Below are 27,712 nucleotides of genomic sequence, written 5' to 3'. Positions count from 1 at the left end.
CTTCTCATGGAAGTGTAACAATAAACTTCTACAACTCTCACTCCAATTAAGCCTGAGACCTTGGATTCTTTCCAGACGATATTGCAGGTTTTCTGGTCTTGGATAAGATCAGAATATCTGCTGAACCTTTTGGGATCCCGTTTACCCCCCATCACTCCCACCCCCAAAAAAAGTGGACTTATGCGAGAATCACACAATTAACTCAGTGACAGAGCCCAGAAGAGGTCGCTTGACATCTACGCCACCGCTCTAACCACGTGACAGTGTCCAAAGGGTCTGAGAAGGGCTTTGCCCAGAAGCCCTTTAGACGGGGGTCTGGGGACTACCCCCACAGCCCGCCCCAGGACTCCAGTCCAGGCTTCCAGGCTCCTCTCTTCTCTTCTGACGGGGGAAGCAGAGCTGGAGACGCCATGTGTTCCCTGGTGCCGTTCTGGTCAGGGGTGGGGGGGTGGGGGGGGAAGGAAGGAATGTGTCCCAGCCCCTCCCTCCAGGGAAACCTCAGGGATCCTAGGACGCAACACCGGAATTCGGCTCACCCTCCGGATGCCCAGTGCGGCTCACGACAGGAAGTTCACTACCATTCCGCTGTAGCCATACTTCCGGGGAGCTCTAGGAGACGCGGAGGAGCCCTACTTGCCCAGCTCTATGGTTCTTCCTAGAGAATAGTGAGTCTAATGCAGGGAGAGAAAGCTTTCTTCTGAGGGAAAGGAAAGAAGTCAGGAATGGTGCCAGAGCCGAGGAAGGAAGGGAGGAAATCAAATTCCCACTTAAAGTTCGCTCCACTCTTCTTCCCACCGCTTTCTCAAGAAAAGCACACAGCCTGCTCGTGCCTCTGTTTCTTCACCTGTCATGTCTACTGGAAAATCGTTCACTTACAGGCTTTCCGCTATCGCTCCTCTTGAATGGCATTGAGACCTCCCTCTGTGGAGAGAGACCCAAACGCTCAGACTCTCCCCAGCCCAGGACACCCAGTGCCCTACAGAAAATCCCCAGCGGGAAATCGCCAAGCGCTGAGCTTTAAGATGTCCCCATCTGACCCCATACAAACTCAAGATTGACGTCCAGCTTGCGGATCAACCCGCAGTGGCGTCCCCGTCCTACCTCATCTGTAATGGGGTGTGAACGCTAGTCTCAGGTGAGGCTCGCAGTGTTGGAAGACCGGGTTGCTTTCCCCAAGCCGTATCTGTTTCACCTGAATATTGAGGTTGTTGCAGTTCTAAATTCAGGATAACCTATGACCTATATGATTGAATCCAAAAATATCTCAAAAGATCAAAACCATGGGCTGAATCTCATAACAAGACATTTAATAGGGATATATTGAAATCCTTTATTTGGGTTCAAAATATCAACTATTAAAATGCACATACTTCCTTATAATAGTAAAATATAAGAAATGGAAAGCAATATGTTCTGTTTATTAGGAATTTTTGCTTAACTCTTTTAAGAATTTTCCTTTTGGTCAGAGGTTTGTTTGGAAGTGTTTGTTGTGTCAAAACAAAATGTATCAATAAAGTTTAAAAAAAGTCAACTGCAAAGATATAGGATAGGGAAGGCATGACCATATAACACTACAGGTGGAAAAAGTTCTAGTGATTTTAGTGTATGGTGAGAACTTGTCAAAACCAAATTATTATGCTCCAGAAATTAGAGAGTTATAATAGACTCCCTCCTTTCTCTAAGGAAAAAAAGACAGTGCTAGTATCTGGGGTAGATCTGGGGGGGGGGGGAATGAACTATTGTGTTATCTTTTTGGTTATAGGAAGGAAAAAACACTGGTAAAAATGTTTGGTTATTGTCTTTTATATATATGTTTTCTCTTTTTTGTTTTTGTTTTGCTTTCTGGAGGGCAATTGGGGTTAAGTAACTTGCCCAAGGTCGCACGGCTAGTAAGTGTTAAGTGTCTGAGGCCGAATTTGAACTCAGGTCCTCCTGACTCCAGAGCTGGTGCTCTATTCCCTGAGCCATCTAGCCGCCTATATATATTATATTATATTTATTATGTTATATATATTATATATATATATATATAATGTGTGTGTGTGTTTTCATACAATGACATTTTGTTCAGGAAGAAGGGGAAAGCAGTTCCCAATAAAATTGGAACTGGTTTTAAAAGAAGTGCAAATTTCCTAACAACGAAACTTTCCCCAGTAATCCAATTGGAATTGGAATTGCGGGGAAGGAGTACCTACTATGTGCCTGGGGCACATTTTTAATACTTTTTTTTTTTTTTACAAATATTGTCTCATTTGATCCTCCCAACAAACCTGCTATGGAGGTGCTATTGTTATCCCCATTTTACAGCTAAGGAAGCTTAAGCAAAGAGGTTAAGTGACTTACCTAAGGTCACCCAGCTAATGAGTCATATTTGAACTCAGGTCTTTCTGACTCAGATCCAGTGCTCTCTCTGCTGTGCCACCAGCGGCCTTTCATCATGATGATGAATCAAATTTAAGCAATTATTTTTCTTTGGCTTGTCCAGCCAGGAGACAAAAAGAGACTACATTTATGACTCTGCAGAAGAAAATATTTATAAACCATATAGGTGAAAGAGTACCAACTCTGGAGGCGAGGACCAGGGTTCCAATACTACCTCTGAAATCTACTTGTATAACCTTGGACAAATCACATAAGCTCTCTGGGTCTCAGTTTCTTCAATGTCAAATGCAGGTATTTGACTAAATGGTCTCTGAGGACTCTTACGGTTCTAGAACTGTAATCCTGATCTTTTAAACAAGATCTGGCAAATTGGGAACAAAATTGAGATTTTAATGAATTAGTGGTTTCTCCAAATGTGTTTCACTATTAATTCTTAAATTGGAAATCAATTAAATTTGTTAATTAAGACTTTTCACCAGTTTAGTGTTCTTCCCCTCATTGAGACTGTGGATCCCAGGCTTTGAGGGAAGGGGTTAGCAAAGGGAAGGACAATAAAAGTGGGATTTGAGTCTTGGATGAATCTAGGGAAGCAAAGAGTCAGAGATGAGGGAGGAGCCACTGCAAATGCATGAAGTCGAGAGATGGAGATTTTCGTGTGAACAAGTAGGTCAGTGAAGCTGGACCTTAGAATGTCTCTGGAGAGGAGTAAAGCACAAGAAGGCTGGAAAGGTAGGAAGGGTCCAGGTTGTGAAGGGCTTTAAATACCAAACAGAGAATTTTATATTTGTTCCTGGGGGTAACAGAAATGTCTCCAGAAAATCCAATATAAAATGTCCACAATGCAGTTGGTGACGCAGGACTGATACTCAGGGGAGATACTAGGGCTGGATATATAGATCTGTGTCATCTGCATAGAGATGATAATAATTAAATCCATATAAGATGATGAGATCACTAAAAGTATAGAGGGAAGAGGGCCCAGGACAGAGTCTTGGGGAGTACCCACAGTTAGATGGTATGATATGGATAATGAATCCTCAAAGAAGTTTGAAGGTTAGACTAGGGGTGGGGAACCTATGGCCTTAAGGTCGCATGTGACCCTCTAGGTCTTCAAATGCTGCCCTTTTGATGGAACTCTAATAAAGCTGCCCTCAGGCCCAATATTCTTAACTTCATTATAGGCCCCACTGTACCTACCTAGCCCTCTCCCAAACCAATGTCCTAGCTTCTTCATATATGCCTCACTGCTCACTGGAACAGGTGTCCCTGAACTCTTAGTTCCCACAGAAACAACAAGTGTGTTCATGTGATGGAAACTCAGCTACTGTGTCTAACTAGTCACTACCCCCAGACCCATTCACATAGAAACAGATGTGTTCTTGTAGTCAGTCACAATCACATCATCCATCTAACCCAAGACAGGACCACGATAGCTAGGGCAGCACAACCAGAATGTTTAACCACCAAACCATAGCTGGGACCCCTCCTCCATTGCTTAATCCCTTTATAAATCCCTCCTGCCTTTTTAATATTCATGACTTCTGTTATGTAATTGCATCTTTACCTTATAAAAATCCATCTTTCCTTCTCTGAAATTGCTGGTTCCTCTTGGAACTTAACCTGCTTCATGAGAGCCATCAATCTCAATAAATGGCTATACTTGGATTAGATAGGGTCTGACTGAATTCTTTAAAAATTTAGCTTGGTCAGGACTGGTTAACTAAATTCACTATATATATACATATATATATATATAATACATATAAATTATAGTTAGCTACTCAATTACTGTTTTCTCAATTATTTTGGGCTTTGATTCTGTTAATAATTTTTGTTCTGTATTTCCTAGTCCAAAGATCTTATTGATAAAACAGACACAATAACTGTCTTCTCTCCATCAAAGTTGGAAATCTCTCCCATTCAATCTACACGTCAGATCCATTTTTAGAAGGATTTATTATAAATTTAACATTCAGTATCAATACAACGAAAGTTGTTTATAAATTTTTAATCTCATGTAAGTGAATTGCAATGCATAAAAATGTAGCTACACCATTTCTGTAACTCAAGTGCCTTCTTGTATCTTTTTCATGTCAGGACTTGCCATTTCTTAATGTTGTCATTCTTGTATTTGTTCTAAGATACTTGCCATTGCTTCCATTTTCTGTACATGCCTCTGTAATATAAGGTGGCCAATGAATATCCTGTGTATCCATGTCTCATTAGACATTTCCTCTTTCACTAAAATATTTGTTGTCAAAACTTCATTCTTTAGGTTATGCAAGGGTTTACTTCCTTTCTAGAATATTAACTTACCTCCTCTCTAAATATCTGAAACTCAGCTTTCTCAAAATTTAGAGTGTACTTCTATCTCTGTCTTTTCTCTCCTTACTTATCACAGATTCCTAAGATGGAATGGTTATGTCTTCCCAAAAGTTCCCACCATTTCTATTTTGCCATTTATTACTCAGAATTAGGCCCAAACTATCAGTTCTACCCAATCTTTTTTTGAAAAGCAGTCATCTTAGAAGCTTGTCAATTATTTGTCATCTGCTATGAACAGAGGGATAGCTCCAAAAATGGTCTTGAATCCCTCCATTATTACAATATCCTGCTGCCATTTCAGATTTCTGATCTGTTTCCATATTACCTAGTTCTTCTTGTACAGACAATTCATAATATATTCCTACATAGCATTACTCCTATTTCTTGCTAATGATCCTTATCAAAATGTTTCCCATTAACCTAACTCCAAAGAGAATGTGATGAATAGAGTTGCTGACAAATTGCTCTAGTCTTCCATACCCTCCTCCCAATCAGATCCAAAGTTTTGCCATTTAGTTCCTTGACTTGTCTGCTCCATTTGACACTATTACATATTCCTTCTTTTAGGAAACAATTAAGATCCATACCATTCTCTAATCTTTACAACAATCAGCCATCTTGCAATTATTTAATTACCTTTTTAAATCTTCCTCCTGCCTACTGCCTACAAGCAGGCCTAATCAATTAACGAACATCTATTTCCCATAAAAGCTGGCTTCAGATTTCAGTTGGCAACCACAACTTTAATTTCTTCCATGTCTCTTCCTTTTCAGTTGTTCTATTTATATACTTCCCCTCAATCTACCAGTGGAAATAAGAAGGAATATTTAAGGAACAGGGACATCTAGATGGCATAGTGCTGGACTTGGAATCAGGAACTCATTTTCATGAGTTCAAATCTGGTCTCAGACACTTAGTAGCTGTGGGACCTTGGGCAAATCACTTAATCCTGTTTGCCTCACTTTCCTCATTTGCAAAATGAGCTGCAGAAGGAAATGCAAACCACTTCAGTATTTTTGCAAAGAAAACTCCAAATGGGGAGTTGGACATAACTGAAAAGACAACAAAATTCAATTAAGAGAGGAGTGCTTTGCTCTCCTAGACATTTCCAGACGTACTTTCTTACTTATCTGCTTAATCCTGTAAAGATCCACTACTGGGAAAGGCTGAATATTAAAAAATCAAGATTGCTAGTATCTAGTTCTAACCACTTATTACCTATGGGAGTATGGGTATATTATCTACCAACACACAAAATTCCAGATGTCACTCTCATTTCCTATAGTTACTCTTTCCACATTCCTTCATCATTAATCAAGGACTGTAGCACCATCCTCTTGATTTATGAAGGATAAATGCTCAGGATAATGCTTGTAGGAACAGAAGTTGGATTATTCTATTCAAGTTGTACTGTTTTCAGGCAGAGATAAAACATTCCCTTTAGTTGTTATGGAAGGGATTTTCAGACTATAATTTTCATATGAAAATAAAGGAAGCGACTAACATGGAATGTTTCTGTACAAGCATTACTTGTATCATTCAAACAAAATGAATATTTTGCAGGTCATCTAAGGCTGGATGCTATATAAACTGAAGAAAAACTTAGCTATTGCTCTCAAAAGATATTAAAATATACTATAAGATACTGCTTTATTAATAATAGACTCTGATCCAGAAATAATCCTTCTTCAATACCAATTATATTCACAAACTGAATTAGGTATGGTTTCTCTTTGTTTAATCTTCAGGCAGCAAAGGATTTCATTTAAATATTCTATTCATAAGATTTATCTTCTGTATGAATTTGTTGATGCCGGATAAGATTGGTTCTTCGACTGAAAGCTTTTCCACACTTATCACATTTACATTGCTTCTCTCCAGAATGGATTCTCTGGTGTAGGATAAGGCTAAATCTCCGATTGAAGGCTTTTCCACATTCACTGCATTTATACTGCTTTTCTCCAGTATGAATTCTCTGATGTTGGTTAAGGATGGAGTTCCGACTAAAGGCTTTCCCACACTCATTACATTTATACAACTTCTCTCCAGTATGAATTCTCTGATGTTGGTTAAGGATGGAGCTTCGACTAAAGGCTTTCTCACACACACTACATTGGTAAGGCTTAGCCCCAACATGAATTCTCTGATGTACAGTAAGATGTGAGCGGCACCCAAAACCTTTCCCACATTCATTGCACTTATAAGGTTTGTCTGAATTATGAACTGTCTGATGTTGGATAAGGGTGGAGCTACGACTGAAAGATTTTCCACATTCATTACATTCATATGGTTTTTCCCCACTATGAATTCTCTTATGTTCCTTAAGGACTGACCTTCTACTGAAAGCACTCCCACATTCATTACACTTAAATGGTTTCTCTCCAGTGTGAGCTCTTTGATGTCGAATAAGGACTGAATGTCGACTGAAGGCTTTACTACATTCATTACACTCATAAGGTTTTTCTCCAGTATGAATTCTCTGATGATAAATTAAACTTGTGAAGTGAGTGAAGGCTTTTCCACATTCATCACACTGAAAAGGTTTTTCACCAGTATGAATTCTACAATGTTCAATAAGGCTTAACTTACTGCTTAAGGCTCTCCCACAATCATCACATTTATAGGCACTCACTCCAGTATGAATTCTCTGATGTCGAATAAACACTGAAGACTGACTAAAAGCTTTCCCACAGTCACTGCACTTATATGGTTTTTCTCCAGTATGAATCCTCTCATGTCGAATAAGATCAGAATTTGTGCCAAAAGCTTTCCCACACTTGCTACACTTGTAGGGTTTCTCCCCAGTATGAATTCTCTGATGTAAAGTAAGATGTGAACTGCGACTGAAGGACTTCCCACATTCTGTGCATTCATAGGGCTTCTCATCAGTGTGAATTATCAGTTGTTTGGTGAATTGTGACTTGTCACTGAAATCCTTCCTATAATTATTACATTGATAGTGCTTCTCTCCACCATGAATTCTCCTATGCTGAATTAAGGTTAAAGGATGGGAAAAACTCTGACCACATACAGTACATGTATGGTCTCTTTCAACTCTCTGATGGGTAACAACATTAGAACTCAAAATGAGGTTTTTACCAAAATTATTATATTCACGACCTCTCTCTCTTCTAGTAGTTTTCTTTGAGGAAACTTGCTGGGAAACCCTCTGCTGGGAAACTAGTTTATTTTGTCTCTTCTCTTTGTGATTTCTTATCTCCTTCTCCAAGCTACTTCTTAAGTCTGGGACCTGGGTAACATCTTTTGGGTGTTTTTCTGATTCTTTTCCAAGTAATTCAACTTCTTGAGGAATTTGCCTTAGAATCAAATTTTCATTTTCAGAACTGTTCTTATAACCTGAAACAAACAAAAAAATGAATGTTATCTCTTTTCCTCATTAAAAAATATAAACAGCAATTCATAATGGAAAGGAAGATTAGGAATAAGCAAAATTAAAAGTTCTATAAGAGGTCTAGTAATCAAACAAGGGAATGAAGCTAGGAGTATGGGTAACCAGATGTTTATTAGAGTGGAAAGTGCATCTTAGGCCAGAGAGTAAGCTGATCATAAACAACTGAACAAGTCCAACAAAAAGGATGGAAAGTCTGACTGAAGAAACAAGTTAAACAGAGCCCTAAAAGAAAAGCACAAATGTCTGGGATAGTTAGAGAACAAGTATAATGAAGTCAAACTGAACTAGGAAACAGATGAGATTTAAGGTATTTGAAATAAGTATACACAGCCCTGAGAAGCCAAGCAGACAGAAAGTATGGGTAGGATTAAATTCGGAAGCAGAATTGGCAGAGGGTTGTGATCTGCCAAACAGTGAGATTAAAGAGAGGAGGAAGAGAGCTAGTTCTTCAGTTGAGGCATTCCTGTACTCAGAGAAGGGAGAAGTATGGAGCACAGAGGAAAAACCTTTTTGGTACTATACAACAGCTCATAAAACAACTGTGCCTTGTAATTCTGATGCATCTCTTATCTACTTACTGTTATAAGAACTATGAGAGAAATTTCTTTCCTCAGGGACCTGAGTATCTTGGATCCATGCCTCTTTTCTTTGTTCCAGTTGGGAGATAATAACAGGTTTGGAAACTGGAAAGCCTGATTGAAAGTGAATGAGATGAAATATTGTCACTTATTTTTGAAAGCCAGAACCTTCAAAAAACTGAAGTCTCTGCTTTAGGTGTATAGGCAGTAGATGAGGGGAAATGGGTAATGTCACAGATAATATGGTAATAAAGTCTAGGTATGGAGAACATGAAATGGTTCATAAAGCTGTTTCATAGAGAAAGTAGATCTCCAGAGAAATTATATTCACTATAGGAATGAAAACTAACCTAGTGAGAGAAGGTTCTCATAATTCTCCAGCATTACATCTCTGTAGAGCTCCCTCTGAGCAAGGTCCAGTTGCCTCCACTCCTCCTTTGAGAGATACACAGCCACATCCTCAAAAGTTACCAACTGCTGAAACAACATATTCCTGTTGTATAAAGAAATATTTCAGTATATATAGAATTTAGATCAAAGGATTTTCACAACATAGGTTTAGACATAGAAAAGATTTTAGAAGACATCTAATTCAACACCATCATTTCATAGATGAGAAAACTGAGTCCCAAAGAGGTTAAAATGACTTTTACTTTATGAAAGTCATATAGGTGGTCAGTGGTAGAGCAAGGATTTAAACTTAAATCCTTTGACTACAAATCCATCACAAAAGAGGTTTACGGCTTTTTCCTTAGTATAAAAGCAGGCTCATATATTAGTGATTGAATAAGAAATAAGAAATTAAATATTCATTTAATTAAATTTTATTCCACTACTGCAGAGTGGATAGATGCTGAAAAGTAAAGTTTAGTTAATACATATTAAACATTCCTGTCCTCATACAGCTTATAGTTTAGTAAGGTGCTAAGTAGACATTCTATATAAGAGTTTTATGCCTTGATTACCTAAAACAAGAGGTAGCTTAAAATATCCATGAGATAACTGAATGAGAATAGGAAATGAAAAGGACTAAAGACATAACTGACTCTCAGAGATACATATAAACACACACACATTCATACACACATATATATTATATGTGTGTATGTATGTATGAGTGATCCACATAATCTAAAGACAGGAAGCTTAGAAAATCAAAGTGAGTTCTTAAATAGGAAGCTTAAGGTCAGATCCTCTAAGATAACTTTTCCCCCACCAGTGAGTTTAGGTTTGTTCAATGATATCATGTTCAGTTTTCAAACTGCTACCATAATCCCTATTAAAAAAAAGGCAAGTCAAACTTGCACCCCTTTAACCCCCCCAAAAAACACCCAACTCCCAATAAGATACCAATATTCCCTATCTGGGCCCCCAAGCTTCCTTTCTCCTCAGGTTTCAGGCTTGTGCCACTTCACTCAAGGTCTAGTCTCTTCAGAAGCTACTTGACAATTTGGAAGCTGTTTGCTGTCTTGTTACTAAGTCTGACTAGTTTTCTCAGGAATATTCTACAAGACAGAGTTTTCAGCAGGTGAAAACTTGGTGAGAAAAAAAATGCCATCTACCCTTCTATACCATATAGCAGGTCTGTATAACCTGCAGCCAGTGAGCAGCCGGCACACCAAAGGATTTTGGGCAGCCAGCAAAAAGTGTAGGATCCTTTACAGTTTTCGCTAGTCACCAGAAATCCTTTGGCAGGCCACAGGTTGTGGAGGCCTACCATAGAGGTTCCTGGCCTCGCATCCTGTCTGAAAATCCAATTCAATAAGCATTTAGAAAGTGCTTATTATGAATAAGGCAATGGAATACTACAGTTTCTAATGAAATATAGTTGTGGATAATCCAAAGGACATGCAGGCACTAAGTCATAGGATGATAGATTTCAAAGTGAAGGGATGTTAGCAATCATCTAGTATAAAGTTTTCATTTAGTATTTAGTTCTCATTAACTCATACTTAGTATGAGAGAAACTTTCTCTGGGGGTCTTCATGCTATACCATGACTAATCATAATGTCCTTATTTTGATTTGGGCACCTAGATGTTAATAAGCTGATAAACATATCTATTATACTGACTTACTCATTTTGACTTTAAGTAGTACGTAATTTAATCAGGGAGTCCAGAGGAAAGTACAACTTCAGTGAGAGAAAAAAAAAAAAGCAATGGGCTTAGAGGGAGGAGAGTAGGGTTATAGTTCTACCTCTGCTACTTCCAGATTGTGTGTCTTCTGATCTTTTAAATTTCTAGAGCCTTGGTTTCCTCATTCATAAATGGAATAATATTTACAGTACTACCTTGTGATGGTTGTGAAGAAAGTTTCTAGCAAACTGTAAAATGCTCTATAAATATTCTTGCAGTGAGGGATTAAGTTTATGGTCACTGGTAACATTATGAGAATAGGTCCTAAAGAAAGCCAATGTAGTCATCTTCTGAAAAGGGAAGCTCAGATGCAGAGGGGATAACTACCATGTTACAGTCATGTAGTTGGATAAAAACAAATTCCTGAAGATGCAGTCCAAGAAGGATGCCAGGTGAAGAGAAGCTGATAGCAATCACTGACTTGTCTCCCTGATAAGATTTCTCATTTCTGATCCTATGCACAGATGGAGAGAGACCTGTGGATGATTAAAAACACAGCGGGCTGAGAAGAATGAACTGTCATTGAGCCATAACATCAAAGTATAGAATTGTCTCCCAAGAGCACAGGGCAGGGGAAAGCAGATTAAGTCATTCTTCAGCTGTATCAGAGAATAGCTAAGAGAGACTAATTAATTTATTATTCAAATTGTTCATCTAAAGTAACCTCCAGAAAGATGAAATCTAGTCTGAAGATATGTGCAGGATTTTCCCCTTTTAGTAGCTACAGACACTAAGGATTCCTTATTCTTCTATTTCTGTCAATTTTCATAATCCCCTTTAGATACAAACCTTGTATTCATCTACACCTCAAGTATGTATCTCTATATATAATACAGCATGTCTCAAAAGTTTTAATGTAGTTTTTAAGCTTTAGTAACAAACTGCACTAACATTTTTGGAATGCTACATAAATAGCTCTCTTTTATCTTTCTTTTAGTCTTTAGCTATCCTGCTTAGACTTGTTCCTGATACCTAAAAGAACAACTGTCTAACTCCTAACACTTCTCTTAAGAAAGGTACGTAGAATTGTGGGAAGAATGCCATTGAGAGTTGGGAAGACAGTTCAAATTCTGACTCAAACACATTAACTGAATGATTATGGCCAGGTCATTAACTTGTATTCTGTGTATATTCAACTTCAACAAGTAAATTCCTTGAGGGCCAAGATCACATTATTTTGTATTACCAGAGCCTAGTATAGGGGCTTTCACTTAATAGATGCTAAATATTGATTTTGATGCCTCTGAGCCTCTCTTCATTCATAAAATGGAGATAATATACCTACATATTTACCTCATGGGGTGTTGTGAGAATGGAATACCATAATTATGTAAATGTACAAAAATATTTATAGTAACGCTTTTTGTAGTGGTCAAGAATTGGAAATTGACAAGATATTCATCAACTGGGAAATGGCTGAACAAGTTGTGGTATACGAATGTAATGGAATACTATTGTTCCATAAGAAATGATGAGCAGGTGGACTTCAGAAAAACCTGGAAAGACTTATATGAACTGATGCTGAATGAAGTGAGCAGAACTAGGAGAACATTGTACACAGTAACAGCAACACTGTGCAATGACCAACTTTGAGAGATTTAACTCTTCTCAGAAATACAAGGATCTAAGACAATTCCAAAAGACTCATGATGGAAAATGCCTTCCACATCCAGAGAAAGAACTATGGAGGTAGAAGCACGACCTTCCCAGGGCTCCAGCTTCTACCTTCCCCAAACTATGTAAAAAGGGGACTCTAAACAAACTTTGGAGCTGCAGAACCCACAAAATGACACAGGGAAGCTAACTTCCCGCTGAGGACAGCCTGGCAGGCCGGCAGGAATCCAGCACAGAGCTCTGGGACCCGAGCCCAGCCCCAGGCCAAGGCTTTAGCCCCAGGGCAGGCCTGACAAGCAGCCAGCTGGAGGGACTCCAGATCAGCAGCAGCTGTGGCCCTTTCCAGATTTATCAATATGTAGATGCGAAGGACAAGGTGAGAGGCCAGTGCAGTCTGGACTTTGGGACCCAGTAAGTGGGAGTGCGTGGCTTTTACCCCCGGGGCAAGAAACCGCTGAGACGCCAGCACAGCCAGCCAGCCCCATGTGGCGGCTTCAGCTCCTGGCCTGCAGAGTGTAGGGGGACCAAGCAACAGTCTGAGGGGTAATCGCTCTTGCTTTAACCTGCTTGGATCTGGATTGCAGTCTAAGGTGGAGGTCCTGGGGTGTGTGTCCAGCTTGCCAGAGCATGTGGAGACCTCAGAGAGGGCACCCATCCTCCAATACCTCCAATACCTCCAATACCTCCGGCAGCTGAGAAAACCCCAGCATTTGGGACAAAAACTCCCCTGTCTGGTGGCAGAGTCCTACTGTGGCAAAAAGCCCAAAAGTCAAATAATTGAGTGGCAAAATGAGCAGGCAAAGGAAACAAAGCAGACAGAAGATTCCAACATTACACTCCTATTTTGGGGACAAGAAGGAGCAAGGCATGGAACAGGAGGAAAACAGTGAAGTCAGAACTCCTGCACCAAAAGCTTCAAAGGAAAATATAAGCTGGTTACAGGCCATAGAGGACCTTAAGAAGCAGATAAGGGAAGTAGAGGAAAAATTGGGAAGAGAAATGAAAACAATGCAAGAAAATAATGAAATGAGAGTCAACAGCCTGACTGAAGAAAATAATACCTTAAAAAGCAGACTGACTCAAATGGCAAAGGAGGCTCAAAAAGGCAATGAGGAGAAGAATGCCTTAAAAAGTCGAACTTGCCAGATGGAAAAAGAATCTCAAAAGCTCAATGAGGAGAATCACTGCTTCAGAATTAGATTGGAGCAAATGGAAGCTAATGACTTTATGAGAAATCAAGATGCTGTTAAACAGATCTAAACAAATGAAAGAATAGAAGGCAATGTGAAATATCTCATGGGAAAAACCACTGACCTGGAAAATAGATCCAGGAGAGATAATTTAAAAATTATTGGACTACCTGAAAGCCATGACCAAAGTAAGAACCTAGAAAGCATCCTCCAAGAAATTCTCAAGGAAAACTGCCCTGATGTTTTAGTACCAGAGAGCAAAATAGAGGTTGAAAGAATCCACTGATCACCTTCTGAAAAAGATCCCAAAAAGAAAACTCCTAGGAATATTATAGCCAGGTTCCAGAATTCCCAGATTAAGGAGAGAATATTACAAGCAGCCAGGAAGAAACAATTTGAATATTGTGGAAACACAATCAGGATAACCCAGGATCTGGCAGCTTCTACACTGAGGGATCAAAGGGCTTGGAATGTGATATTCCAGAGGTCAAGGGAGCTGGGATTAAAACCAAGAGTCACCTACCCAGCAAAACTGAGTATCATGTTTCAGGGGAAAATATGGTCATTTAGTGGAATAGAGGACTTTCAAGCATTCTTGCTGAAAAAACCAGAGTTGAATAGAAAATTTGACATTCAGATACAAGAAGCAAGAGAAGCATGAGAAGGTGGGTAACATTCTTCGCTACAGATCCTCTGGAATTATGGTTGATAATTACATTGATCAGAGATATTAAGTCTTTCAAGGTTATTTTTTTGTACAATGTTGTTGTTATAATATAAATTTTCCTCTCTGCATCAATTTATTCATACAAACCTTCCCAGGTTTCTCTGAAACTATCCTCTTCATCATTTCTTACATCACAATGGTATCTGATTATATTCAAATTATACAGTATAATTTATTTAAGCCATTCCCCAAATGATGGGCACCCCTTTAGTTTCAAGTTCTTTGCTATCAAAAAAAAAAGCTGCTATATAAACATTTTGTACTTATGGGTCATTTCCCTCTTTTTCTGTCTCTCTCTTTGGGGTATAGAGATAAAAGGGTATTATCGAGTGAAAGGGTATACATTGTTTAATAATTTTGGGGATCAGAGTTCCAAACTGCTTTTCTTGGCTATAGACCAATTTACAGCCCTAACAAAGTGTGTCTGCTTTTCCAGTCCCCCTGACATTTTTTCATTTTCCTTTTCTGTCATCTTCACCTATATGATGGATATAAAGTGTTACCTCAGAGTTGTTTTAACTTGTATTGCTCTGATTATTAGTAATTTTAAACATTTTTTAATATAGCTATAGATAGCTTGGGTTTCTTACCTTGAGAACTATTTGTTCATATTGTATGACCATTAATTGATTGGTACTTATTAATTTGAATCAACTCTTTCTATAGTTTGAAAATGAGAAACTTGATATATAGATTTCCCCCAGTTAATTGTTTCCTTTTTAATCTTATCTGAGTTGGCTTTGTTTGTGCAAAAAAAAAAAATTTCAATTTTATGTAATAAAAATTGTAAAAAAAAAAAAAAAAGAACTATGGAGTCTGAATGAAGACTGAAGTATAATATTTTCTCTTTCTTTTTTGTTTCTTCTTTCCTGTGGTTTTTCCCTTTTGTTCTAACTCTTCTTTACATGACTAATGTGGAAATATGTTTAATACTAGTGTACAAATATATCCTATATCAGATTGCATGTCATCTTGGGAAGGGGAGAGCAGAGAGGGAGAAAAATTTGGAACTCAAAATCTCATAGAATTGAATATTGAAAAAAACAAAAAAACTTTTTAAAAAAGATAATTATGTAAAGTGCTTTGAAAAAGTTAAAAGCACTATATAAATATCATTATCTTATCACTTAATTGCATAACTACTCTTTTCTTTATCCATCGTCATATTTCACCACCCCAACAAGACTGCAAATGTGATATGACAGCACAATAAAGTTGAAAGAGTACTGGATTGGAATAAGAAAACCTAAGTTCAAATACTGCTTCTACCACATACTACCTATGTCATCTCAGGTAAGTTATTTAACCTCACTGGGCTGGTTTCTTAAATTATAAAATGAGAGAGTTGGACTGGATGGTCTCTAAGATCTCTTACAGCCATAAATCTATGATCTTTTGATTGTAGAGACAATTCTTTTAAGATGATTTATACTCTCTGAGTTTATGTGATACTGCTCTCATTTCCCCTAACTAATAAAGGAGACCCCATGTCCTACTTTCTGAGGGTGTAACAAAAGATCCTATCCAGGGACTTCTTTCTCTAAACTCTTTCTTAGTGTAATCTTATCTACTACCATGAGTTCAATTATCACTTATATAAAGATGATTCTCATCCCCAGCCATTGTCTCTCTCTTGAGTGTCAGGAACCAAACATGGGACATTTTTAGAATCAGAAGTTCCAAAGGCATCTCAAACTCAACAAGTCCAAAATAGAACTCATTTTCTTCTCCCAACCACAACTCACCTCTAAAGAATTTCTTTATTTCTGTCGAGAGCACCATCATCATCTTTCCTGTCACTCAGGTTTGCAACCTTGGAGTCATTTTCAACAGATGCTGCTACATGGTATAGTAGAGAAAGTACTGGGCCTGAAGTCAGAAAGACCTGAGTTCAAATTCAGACTTAGACATTTACTAGCTGTGTGACTCTGGGCAACTCACTTAACCTGTCTGCTTGAGTTTCTTCAACCATAAAATTGAGGTACTAATAGTACCTACTTCCCAAGGTCGTTGTGACAACAAAATTATCTAGATTACTGTATCAGTCTCCTAATTGGTCTCACTCTTTTTTTTTTTTTAAAGCAATTGGGGTTAAGTAACTTGCTCAAGGTTACATGGCCAGTTATTTCTGGGTATGGTGCTAAGTATCAGAGCCCGGATTCCATCCCAGGTTATCCCGACTCTGGAGCCAGTGCTCTTACTCGCTGAGCTACCTGGCCGCCCCTGGTCTTACTCTCTTAAGTCTCTAGCTTAATAAGGAAATTTCTGGCTTAACTGGCTTACTGTCTTTCATGAAGTTATTACCACTCTAGTCTGCCAGATCAAGCTGGAGAAAGCAACTACAGCTCTGGGGTTAAGCTGCTTGTTTCCTGTTTTCCAGATCTTTCCCTTAGGTCATCTCTTCTTGGAAGTGAAAATCTTTATCTTCCCCAACTGCTTTTTGAAATTCCAATGTATACTTCCTTCTTATGTATTCAAGACCTATATAAGATAGCTTAAAATTGATGCTTGGGGCTCACTGACTTAATATTAAGTATTTAGTATAGCTTAAGAGTGACAAATTGTAATTTTCTCCTTTCTCAGTATCATTGATTGGTCATTGGCAGCAATACCTATTCAACCCACTACCAGACAACTGTCACAACTATATGTGACCCAGATAGGACCAACTAGGTTGGACCAAGGCGAAGTTTTCCAGCTTGGCAACCCTCCAGCATGCAGAAAAGCGGATTTCACCTTGGGAGACTTCTGGGTGAGAAAAACCAATTGGCTGGTAAAGTTGCAGTATTCATAATATAGCAGATTAGTATCCTGAATATTTTGTCTGTATTATCTACTTGTCTCTTACATTAGACATAAGTCATTAAACTCTAAGGAAATCATCCAAGCAGTTGTAGCAGTACCCTAAGGAACATGGTGCTGTGACTCAGGATTCAAATGCAAAAATCTGGTTGAGGAAGTTCATGTTTTAATGGGAGAGTCTACTCTATTTCTGGGTGAATACTCAGGCTAGCAAGAAGAATCTTCCAAATCCCATGTCCCTTCTCCCTATTTCCCTCAGCAATAATAAGCAATGTATCATCTTGGCCAAAAATATGGTTCTTTCTGGGACTAGTTTGATATGACATAAATTTTGAGTAATCCCTATCACGAACAATATGAATCTGATATAAGCCTCAATTTCACCTTGAGTAGTCAGTGATCATTCTGGGATCTTTCAAGTTCTGGTAATTCTTGTCTAGTTATTCCATGGTCAAATCTTGATTTGGGATCTGGACAGTCTACTGCTTATAGAGATACCCCTCTAGATTGTCTTCTGGCTAACAGGAAAAAAATCCCTTCAAAGAACCCAGTCTAAGGTCCAATTCCAGCACCTTTATGAAAATGTCTGGACTAGATTAACTTCTAAAACTAGACATCCTTGGCCCCATGAAGGATCTCTTGACTTTGAAACTTGTACAGAATTAATAGCATAGTAGTAAAGCATACACACTCAGCAAACATTTAGTACCTTGATGAGAGCTGAATGCTACACATGTATCTGATCAAATCCTCAACATTTCCAATTATTTTAACTAAACTAAAAGTTAGGAACAGGACAAGAACACATTAAACATGAAAGAATACCTGGGATACAGACTGGATCAAAGAAATTTTGAAAACTCTGTGTATCAATAATCATTATTGTATGATTTTACTTTGCTGTTGCATTCAAAATATCCCAGTACTTGCATTTGCTTTTAGAAATCCTTGCCAAAAAATTATATGGAGATATATATCACAAGAAGAGATAGCCAGGATGAACATGAATGTGATCTAAGATACACAAATGTGACATAGAAAAGGGAGTACTGTGATAAAAACATACCAATTTTAACTTTCTTATGACCATTTATTTCACAAGCACATCACATACCACATTATAGTCTGCAAAAAAGTTTGGGATAGCAACTACAGCTCCTGTGTTAACTGGATCATATTCCGTTTGTTTGTTGGTTTTTTTTTCCTGAAATAGACGTTCATCCTCTTCTGCCATCTCATTTCTGAAGTGTAAATCCTTATCTTCTCCAGCTACTTTTTGAAATTTCATTGTATCCATACTACTTATGTATTAAATATAAATATAAATATATATATATATATAAAAGGTAGCTTAACTGATGCTTGGGGCTCACTGACTTAAAGCTAAGTGATCCCCTGGTGGTGGATCCTGATAGGGCTCAAGAGCCATAGGAAAAAAAAAAAACGACTTAAAAAATGATATTAAAGAAACAGATGGCTATCTCCTTTGAGCCTGCATCCTAAGGACCATAGGATCTTTCAATCTGCTTTGCAACTGAAAGCTTCACATGTGATGTCTCCCCAATTAGAATGTAAGCTTTGAGAACAGGGGCTGCCTTACTTTTCTATTTGTATTGCTTAATAAATGCTTAAACAATCCATTAACTACTATACCACCCAGTTGCCTTAGAGATCATCTAGTCCAGAGGTTCTTGGCCTGTTTTGCATATCCCTTTGGCAGTCTGGTGAAAGCTATGGACCCTCTCTCAGAATAATTATTTTTAAGTATATAAACCACATAGGATTACAAAGGAAAACCAATTTTATTTTAGTCCAACTAATTCATCTGACATTGGAAAAAAAAATGAGGATGAGTAAAGTTAACTGACTTCAAGATGGCTACAGGAGCATAAATCTAGAGTTAGAAGAGACCTAACCATCATCCAGTGCAGTCTGGTCAAGAACTTACTTTAAAAAAAAAATTAATCTATGCTTATATTCCTATATGGTTTCCTTTGTAATCCTCTGTATTTTATGTATATAAAAAACGTCACTTTCAGAACGGGTCCACACGCCTCTCCGAACTTCTCAGGACACACACAGACACACAGACACACACACAGAACTGCCGGACTCCCCGATTTCCCCGCCTCCGCACACCTCCGGGTAGGGCAGAGCTGTCTGCACTCTGTCTCCCCTGCCAGGCTGCCAGCTCCCGAGGGCACAGGACCCAGAGGCCCGTCTTTTTATCGCCTTTCTTTGCAGCTCCCAGCTTGGCACACAGTAGGCGCCTAACAGATGCTCACTGACTGCAAGACTGACCAGTCCCACCCTTTCCATCAGTCCACAGCCTCCGACCCTACCCGCCGCCAGGCCCGGTTGGCTCGGATTGACAGGGACCGCGGCCGCGTCACGCAGGAACTTGAGCCGGGCCCTCCCGACTCGGCCCCCAGTCGGCAAAGATGGAGAGGGTGGGAAGGTAGGAGGGGAAAGGAGGGTCCCGCGCCTGCTGCACCAGGCTGCCCCGCTCGCTTACCGCTCACCGGCTGCCACTGAGCCACCGCACGGACAGACAGGAAGTGCCGTGGCCATCCCTCGCCTCGCCTCCCCGCACTTCCGCTCTGGGACGCTCTAGGAACCGTGGATCTCGGTAGTCCTGGCTGCCTCTTCTTCTCTCATTCAGATTAAGGGCCAAGGGTTAGATGAGGTATGGGTATCTTCTACTTGGAGGATGGGAGGGACTATCCCACTTGGCCTGGCTAGAGACGCAGAACTGGCAGATTATTAAACTAGGTTGTAAACTCTCTGAGTGCAGGACCAGTGTTGCACACAGTAGGCATTTAATAAATGCACGTTTCATGGTTGAAGGAAAAACATTTTTAAGGGGGATGGGGAAGGGGGAAAGGGTCACAGACTAGGGAAAAAGAAAGAGAAAGTGGGAGAGAATTTGGCTTGGCCAGTCATGAGCTAATTTACACTGCCAGGCAATCATCGAAATAGAGTCATGCAGCCCCCAGCCTCCCTAGACACAGAGGGCCTAGGGTGGAAGGAGCAGGGAGCCCCAGTCAAGGGAGGCCATCTGTTGGGCTCAGTATTTCCTCTTCTCTTCCCTCCCATCCCTAGGGATGCCCAGGACCTCTGTGCCTTGGAGGAATGACCATAGAACCACCCCTCTGCTGTGGAAAGGACAGCCTCAGAGGGAGGGCAGCCACCTTTGGCCCGGCTTTTCCTCCCCCTGCTCTTTGACAGATTTTCCCTTTCAGGCCTCCTATAGTGATTACTAATCAAGAAGGTTTGGGGAAGGCAAGGCACAGTCTCTTTTTTCATCCCTCCAGCTTCTCCCCTATACACTCCTTTTTTTTTTTTTTTTTTTTTTTGCTTTTTTGGAAGGGGGAGGGCAGGGCAATTGAGGTTAAATGACTTGCCCAAGGTCACACAGCTAGTATGTCAAGTGTCTGAGGCTGGATTTGAACTCAAGTCCTCCTGACACCACCCCTCCCCATATACTCTTTTTTTTTTTTTAAAGCAATTGGGGTTAAGTAACTTGCTCAAGGTTACATGGCCAGTTATTTCTGGGTGTGGTGCTGAGTGTCGGAGCCCGGATTCGATCCCAGGTCATCCCGACACTGGAGTCAGTACTCTTACTCGCTGAGCCACCTGGCCGCCCCTAAGCAATTGGGGTTAAGTAACTTGCTCAAGGTTACAGGGCCACGTGTTTCTGGGTGGGTGCTAAGTGTCTGAGCCTGGGATTCGATCTCCAGGTCATCTCGGTTGTACGCTTTGGAAGACAGCAAGCATGGCTTTGAGAAACTACTATTATTTACCACAATATAGAATAACGTGCTTCAGGTAACATGGAGTTGGAGTGAGGGGAGAGGAGATAGTTGGTTCTTTGCTTGGATTGATTAACCCTGTGTTTTCTGGACACTTACAAATAGATAGCCATAGGTTCTTAAAGTGGGCAATACCATCCTCTGAGGGTGCTAGAATGATGGGGGTGGGGAAGAGCGGTAGTAGCCTCAGGTGCAATTGGGGGAGGGCATAGAACAGAAATAAGGGGTGGTGGAAGCATAAGAAAAGAGAAGAAAATCTTTAAAAAATCACTTGTACATGTTTCATCTGTTGTGTAACAGTCAAAATTATAGCAGTTACATTATTTTCCAAATAAGCACATAAAATGGAAGTTATAATCAGTGGTGAAGTCTGCCAACAAGTCTTAACAAGACAGTGTTGGCAGTCCATTATGCATTGACAAGAATACATGGGTTTAATGACTTGTTTACAATATGATACCATACAGTTAGTTACCTGATGCAATACTACATCATCAAAATTTCCATGCAGAAAAAAATCCATAAATGTACAATAAGTTATTGAATTTAAAATTAATCTTTTATTAAAAAAATGCTTTTTTTTGGAGGGCAATTGAGGTTAAGTGACTTATTCAAGGTCACATGGGTAGTTTTTGTGTTAAATGTCTGAGGCCAGATTTGAACTCAGGTCCTCCTGACTCCAGGGCCATTGCTCTATTCACTGTACCATCTAGCTTCCCTTATATATATTTTTAAAATGATGCAAATTAAAAAAAAAACTCTTAAAAGGGTTAAAGAGATTTCCAGGAGAGGGTGCTCAGTTGTTATTATTGTTATTATTATTGTTGTTGTTTTTTCTTTTTTAAAGGGAGCAGTAGACTAAATAAATTTGGGAACCTTTGAGTTAGCTGAACATAGAATGAGATCCTCCCTTTCTTTCCACTAAAAGTCATTAAATGCAAGGAAGAAAGGAAGTAGTGATGTATTCAGGGCTTCAAGTCAAAACATATTCTTTTCTCAAATTATCTTTTTGTATCAACTCATTCATTTACCCAAAATTGTAGCTTTTATAAATGGGAAAATAAAAGGGAAGGGACATATTCCCAAAGGACTTAGATTGAATATTACCCCACCATTGTGGATTTTTTAAGGATAATGTCACTATACTAAATTTTCTCTGGTAAAAAAATTGCTGTGAAGGGGAGTATCTTCTTTGGTCCTTGCCTAGGAAACCTAACTAAGGATGTAACAGAGTCAAATTCTTCTCCATAGGCTGAAGGTTGCCTTCCATTTGTCAATGCTAAGAATTCTTCCTTTCTCAAATGTTTGAGTTGCTACAATTAGGTGAAATAATCAAGCTAGGTACTGTAGGGAATAATAGAGCAAATAGACAATCCCTGATCTCAGCAACATCATCATGGAGTAAGAGGGATAAGGGCAGCTAGGTGTCAAAGTGGATAGATTTGCCCCACTTGGAGCCAGGAAGATTTGAGTTCAAATCCAGTCTCAGACATTTACTAGCCATGTGACCCCGGGTAAGTCACTGAACCCTGTTTACTTCAATTTCTTCATCTGTCAAATGAGCTGGAGAAGCACACAGCAAACCATGGGGTCACAACGTTGGACACGACTGAACAACAATGATAGAAACCCTGTACATGTATCAGTGATGATTTGAATTTGTCATAGATAGCACTTCATGGCTACAGTGTGCTTTTTATACCTGTTCACTGGATTCTCCCAAGAAACCTTGTGAGACAGAAAGTATTGGACAATGTGAGACCAAGTATGTGCCTCAGTCACAGGTGAAAAAAGAGGTTTGGGGATTAGGAGCTTGCCGATGTTGATCACAGATAGTAGAATGGAGCTGAGGACTGAATCTGGGGCTTTCTGCCATGGCAGGGGACATCTTCATAAGCTGAATGTGACATTCTTATCAGAAATACAAAATTCCATGGGAACTGAGGGTTATGTTCTCATTTGAAGGAAGGAATTCAGGGGAGGCTTCAGAAATAATACTGGAACAATGTCTTAGAGGATTTTAAGAGGCCAAGATGTCCAAGACTTGATAGTGTTTCTTAAAAATTAAAAAAAGTTTACTTGTATGATATGATAATCTAAATTTGTAAGGTAGTTATTACAAGTGTTTTTCCCCTCCTCCCCCCATTCACCAGTGTTTATGACACAAAGGGCCATCTGTGCCCCTTCGATACAGGCCTAGTTGAGAAGAATATAGAATTCTTCTTCAGTGGTATGTTAAAACCAATAGATGACCATGACTCAAGTCCAGAGGGTAAGGATATGCATTTCATATTCATTTAAACTACTTAATAAATGCAAGCATGAAATATAAACCAACCAAAGAAATCATGCAAAGCCATAAAATCCAAAGAAAGTATTATTATTTAATATGTTAATTCTGGATTTTAAAATTACAAATGTCATGTTTACTTCTGTGTCCTTTTTTTTTTTGTCAATTTATGTATGTTTGGATTTGGTTATTGTTGGTGTTGGTATCTGTAGCCAGTAGTTGGATAACAATATAAAACTTATTGTACAGGGTATCCCTAAAGTCTGGACACATAGGAAATCTCATTAAATATACATATTTTTAAAAAATGAAATGAATAAAATTTTCAACATCCTTTCATTTAATTAACGTAAATTTTAGCAATGACAATTTCATATTGAAATAAAGCTTTCATTATCCATTGGGTACTATTTTCGATATTAATGAGATTAATTTAATTTAATTACTGAGATTTCCTATGTGTCTCCTATGTCTTCATATGAAATCTCATTTATGCTATGTTTAGGTGTGTAACTTCATTCCTTTCCCAATATGTTTGTCATTTGTAGTACTAGCTATTGTAATACTACATCAATTTTCTGTCCTTTCTCCCTTTACCCCTCATCCCCTCCCGAAAAATAGTAGTTACCTTTCCTTTTTAATAACATTCTTAAAGCATAGTCTTACTCTGAGGGATCAGTGGATTAGAGTCTATGACCAATTTATTACCTTCTTCCATGTTGCCACATTACTTTTTTAAAGACTACAAAATTTCACAGCACCACTAGTAATGTCATAATATGCCTGTTTCTCCACAGCCCTGCCAGCATTAAATTTTCTTGTGTATAAAATGAATATCATAGTTTTACTTCAGTACCAGCTGTTATTGCCACTCAGAACATAGACCAGTTAACTTATGGCTCATATCAGAGTTGAGGCTTAACTTTTTTTTCTTAAAAGAGAAAAAATGTTACATATGCATTTTGTTTTGTTTGTTTTTTTCTTTAGGAGGTATCAAAGCCAAAACACTTGGTCACAAATATCGATGGTGGATTGCTGCTTTTGATGGAGGAGAAAAAGCTGTAATTGGCTTCACAACAGGTATCTTGAAAGATGATTTCAAAGTCAGAGTTTTGAAGTGCCTATCTTTTTATTTAACCTATACAAAGTCCTTTAAACTTCCTGGGTACTAGAAATATCTTGACAAATAATTTTAATATTCAAAAAAACTTGCACAGGAGTTCAAGTATATATCATATCATATTTGGAAAACTTTGGTCAGAATTCTGAGACTTTAAACAAACTAGTCTCATACCAGAGAAGAAAGAGCCAAATTTCACTCTATTCAAAAAGGGATCAAATTCTACCTGATAACTAGCCCTGTTGACTTACTTAATTGAAGCCTATCTTCTTGAGCATTCATTTAGACATCATAGTGATTCAAAGATTGATTCTCAACTAGGTTTCCAAAATTCCACTATTCAATATTCACTCTTACATGATGACCCTTGAACTGTCTACATTAACACCTTCTTTCACACAGTCCAGTGTAGATTTTTTAAATGAAATTTAGACACATTTTAGAGCCAAGAGTGATCATGCAATCTGTAGCCCCTGTTGTTGGAGAGGCTGGTGGATCTCCTGTGTTAAGGAGTTCTGAGCTGCAATAGGGCTCAAGTTGGCTGGGTGTCCATATTAAACCTGGAACAGATATGGAAATGCCGCCAGAAGGCTAAGGAGCCATAAACTGGCTTGCTTTTAAAAATGGAACAGGTTAAAGCCTCCATGCTGATCAGCATTGCATTTGGGCCCTGGAGTAGCCTCTATACTTCCAAGGGAGAACAAAAAGTTCCCTCCAACATTTTAGACATAAAATATTTTTGTCATGTTTTTGTTATATCACTCTTTCCCAATACTCTCTATCTATGACCCCAATTAGAAGTCTCCCTTTTTACCCCCAAAATAGTTAAGTCAACCAACACAGTGACCATATTTGACAGCTTGTATAATTTATACCAATGATCTACCACCTCTCAAGTGAGAAGGTGTTATCAAGGTCCTCTGGGAACAATTGGATCTAAATTCTGATACCTTGAGCGTTTGACACAATTTCTCCATGCATCCCTAAAAATTCCTCTTTTCCAGGTTTTGCTGAGTATATTCTGATGGAACCTAGTGATGAATACGCTCCCATATTTTCACTGATGCATGAGAAGATATACCTGAGTAAAACAGTTGTGGGATTTTTACAGACAAATACTGATGCCACTTACGGAGACCTCATTGAGAGGATAGAAGTGAGTATCCTGAGTCCTTAAAACTCTCCTGTGGAGATTTGACTCTTTAGAAAATTTCAGCACAACCTTGAGCTCTCAGACTTTACCACTTTTCTAGCTTGAAAATCAGAACAAAAGTTTAACATTGTCCCAGGGTACTGGGATTGTCCCAGAGTACTCTGGGATGGATTTTTTTTTTCCTGCAAATAAAAATAAGACAGTATGATTTCTTTACTTACAAAGGAAAATGATTCGTTTTTGACTCCTGTCTCTCCTCTTCCTCCACCCTATATTTTTCTTTCTTTTTTTAAAAACAACAATTCCTCCTCCTGGGCTGACTTTTAGCCGGTTCACAGAAGAGTACCTCCTTTATCATTCGCAATTCATTGTATATCAAGTGCAAAGTTATGATGAAGCCTGAGACACTTATGAGGAGCCTATCATCATTGCACCCTGCATGAGAGATGTGATTCGTTTGACTGGTCTTACCCTGGGAAAAAGTTAAGCATGTAACCTCTCAGAAGGGAGATCATTTCGTTTTAAACTTCATTTTTTTCTAGATTCAATTTTATTTTCAGTTTTGAGTTCTTTTTTCCCCTGCCCTCCCCATTAAGGAGTAAAAACTGTTAGGAACAAGTATAGTCTCTCAAAACAACTTTCCACATTACTCATCAATTGTGTGTATAGCTTTGTGAGTGTATATATGTGTCATACATATACATAGAAACACACACACTTCAATCTGCACTCTGAGTCTTGTCATTTCTCTATCAGGAGGTGGAGTAGCATATTTGATCGTATGTTCTCTGGAATTGTGATTGGTCTCATTGTATCAATCAGAATTTCTAAGTCTCAGAGTTTTGTCTTTATAGTGTTGTTATCATATATTAATTGTTCTTCTGATTCTGCTTGTTTCACTTAGCATCAATTTATAAAAATCTTTCCAGTTTTCTCTAGAACCATCTTCATCATTTCTTATAGCACAAGAGCATTCCATCCCACCCACAAACACAAACACACACACACACACACACACACACACACACTTGCTCAGCCATTCCCTAGTTGATGGATATTCCCTCAGTTTCCAATTCTTTGTCACCAAGTGGGTTATTATAAATATTTTTGTGTATGAGTCCTTTTTCTCTTTCCTTAATCTCTCTGGATATTCCCAATGGCAACACTTGGTCAAACTGTATGCACAGTTTAGTAACTTTCTAGGCATAGTTTCAAATTGCTTTCCAAACTTGTTGGAACAGTTCAGATTCACCAGCAATGCTTTAGTGTACCTATTTTCCCACAGTACCTGCAGCATTTGCCATTTACCTTTTTTGTCAGCTTTAACAAGAATATACAGTTTTCATAAGATGTGATTTAACAGAAAAAAAGGGGCATCAGTCACTTCTAGAAATACTCTCCTCCTCCCCCAACATAGGTGAACCCCATGCCATTTTCACACAAAAATAGTGACCCTGAACATATGACATTCTCTCCTAGTAGTCCCTTATCACTCTGCCAAAGAGCTATTTTTATACTCTGGGACCATTTTCAATCACTAATTGATACATAGAGTAAACCAGCATGAGAATAAATCTGATCAAATTAGCTTACCTTGGGACCCCCCAAACGGTCCATGGATAAATTTTTTGGGGGGTGGGGGGGTCTGTGAACTTGGATGGGGAAAAATTTACATCTTGACTTTTCACTAACCTCTAATTAAAATTTAGCATTTTCTTCAATTATGATATTTTAGAAAGAAAATCCATATTCTGTATAGGGGTTCATGGGCTTTACCAGACTACCCAAATTGTCCATGATTCAAAGAAGGTTGAAAACCCTAGTTCTAGGGGAAGAAGCAAGTTTTTATATCCACTTAACCCGGTCTTGGCATATTGAGGTAAGCGTTCTAATTCTTCCATAATCCATTCTGGATATCTTTCTGGCCTGATTATGACTTGAATGAAATGAAATAGACCTTGATGTCTTGTCATTGAAGAAAAAAATCCTAGCTATCCAAAAGAATAGACTCTTCCTTCCAATTTCTTCCTTATTGGGTTGTATTTTATTCTTTGAATATTGTTGACACATTGACCCTTTGTGACCCACGGACCAAAACATTGCTTCTCATTTTGGTAATATGATCTCTCTCTCTCTCTCTCTCTCTCTCTCTCTCTCTCTCTCTCTCTCT

At 38.8% G+C, this 27,712-nt stretch overlaps 1 protein-coding gene and 1 long non-coding RNA gene across 2 annotated transcripts in view; one reads left to right on the top strand and one right to left on the bottom strand.

The window, feature by feature from the left end:
- The window catches only part of LOC138155793 (zinc finger protein 850-like), a 45,153-nt gene extending 25,365 nt beyond the window's left edge, over positions 1 to 19,788 (bottom strand). The window contains exons 1-4 of the mRNA XM_069081006.1: positions 19,683 to 19,788; positions 9,048 to 9,190; positions 8,698 to 8,811; positions 6,489 to 8,064 (exon numbers count right to left, since the gene is read on the bottom strand). Coding sequence (XP_068937107.1) covers positions 6,489 to 8,064; positions 8,698 to 8,811; positions 9,048 to 9,190; positions 19,683 to 19,738 — 1,889 coding nt within the window. The 5' untranslated portion in view covers positions 19,739 to 19,788. The remainder of the gene's footprint in view (positions 1 to 6,488; positions 8,065 to 8,697; positions 8,812 to 9,047; positions 9,191 to 19,682) is intronic.
- The window catches only part of LOC138155795 (uncharacterized), a 9,642-nt gene continuing 1,683 nt past the window's right edge, over positions 19,754 to 27,712 (top strand). The window contains exons 1-3 of the long non-coding RNA XR_011166993.1: positions 19,754 to 19,853; positions 24,257 to 24,349; positions 25,394 to 25,545. This is a non-coding gene — a long non-coding RNA (uncharacterized lncRNA). The remainder of the gene's footprint in view (positions 19,854 to 24,256; positions 24,350 to 25,393; positions 25,546 to 27,712) is intronic.

This window comes from Petaurus breviceps, unplaced genomic scaffold, assembly GCF_028583685.1.
Source record: "Petaurus breviceps papuanus isolate PSGF00001 unplaced genomic scaffold, PetGlider_PUasm1.0 98, whole genome shotgun sequence".
Classification (NCBI taxonomy): Eukaryota; Metazoa; Chordata; class Mammalia; order Diprotodontia; family Petauridae; genus Petaurus; species Petaurus breviceps.
The sequence above is the reverse complement of the archived record's forward strand: the minus strand, read 5'-3'. Positions and strand labels throughout refer to the sequence as shown.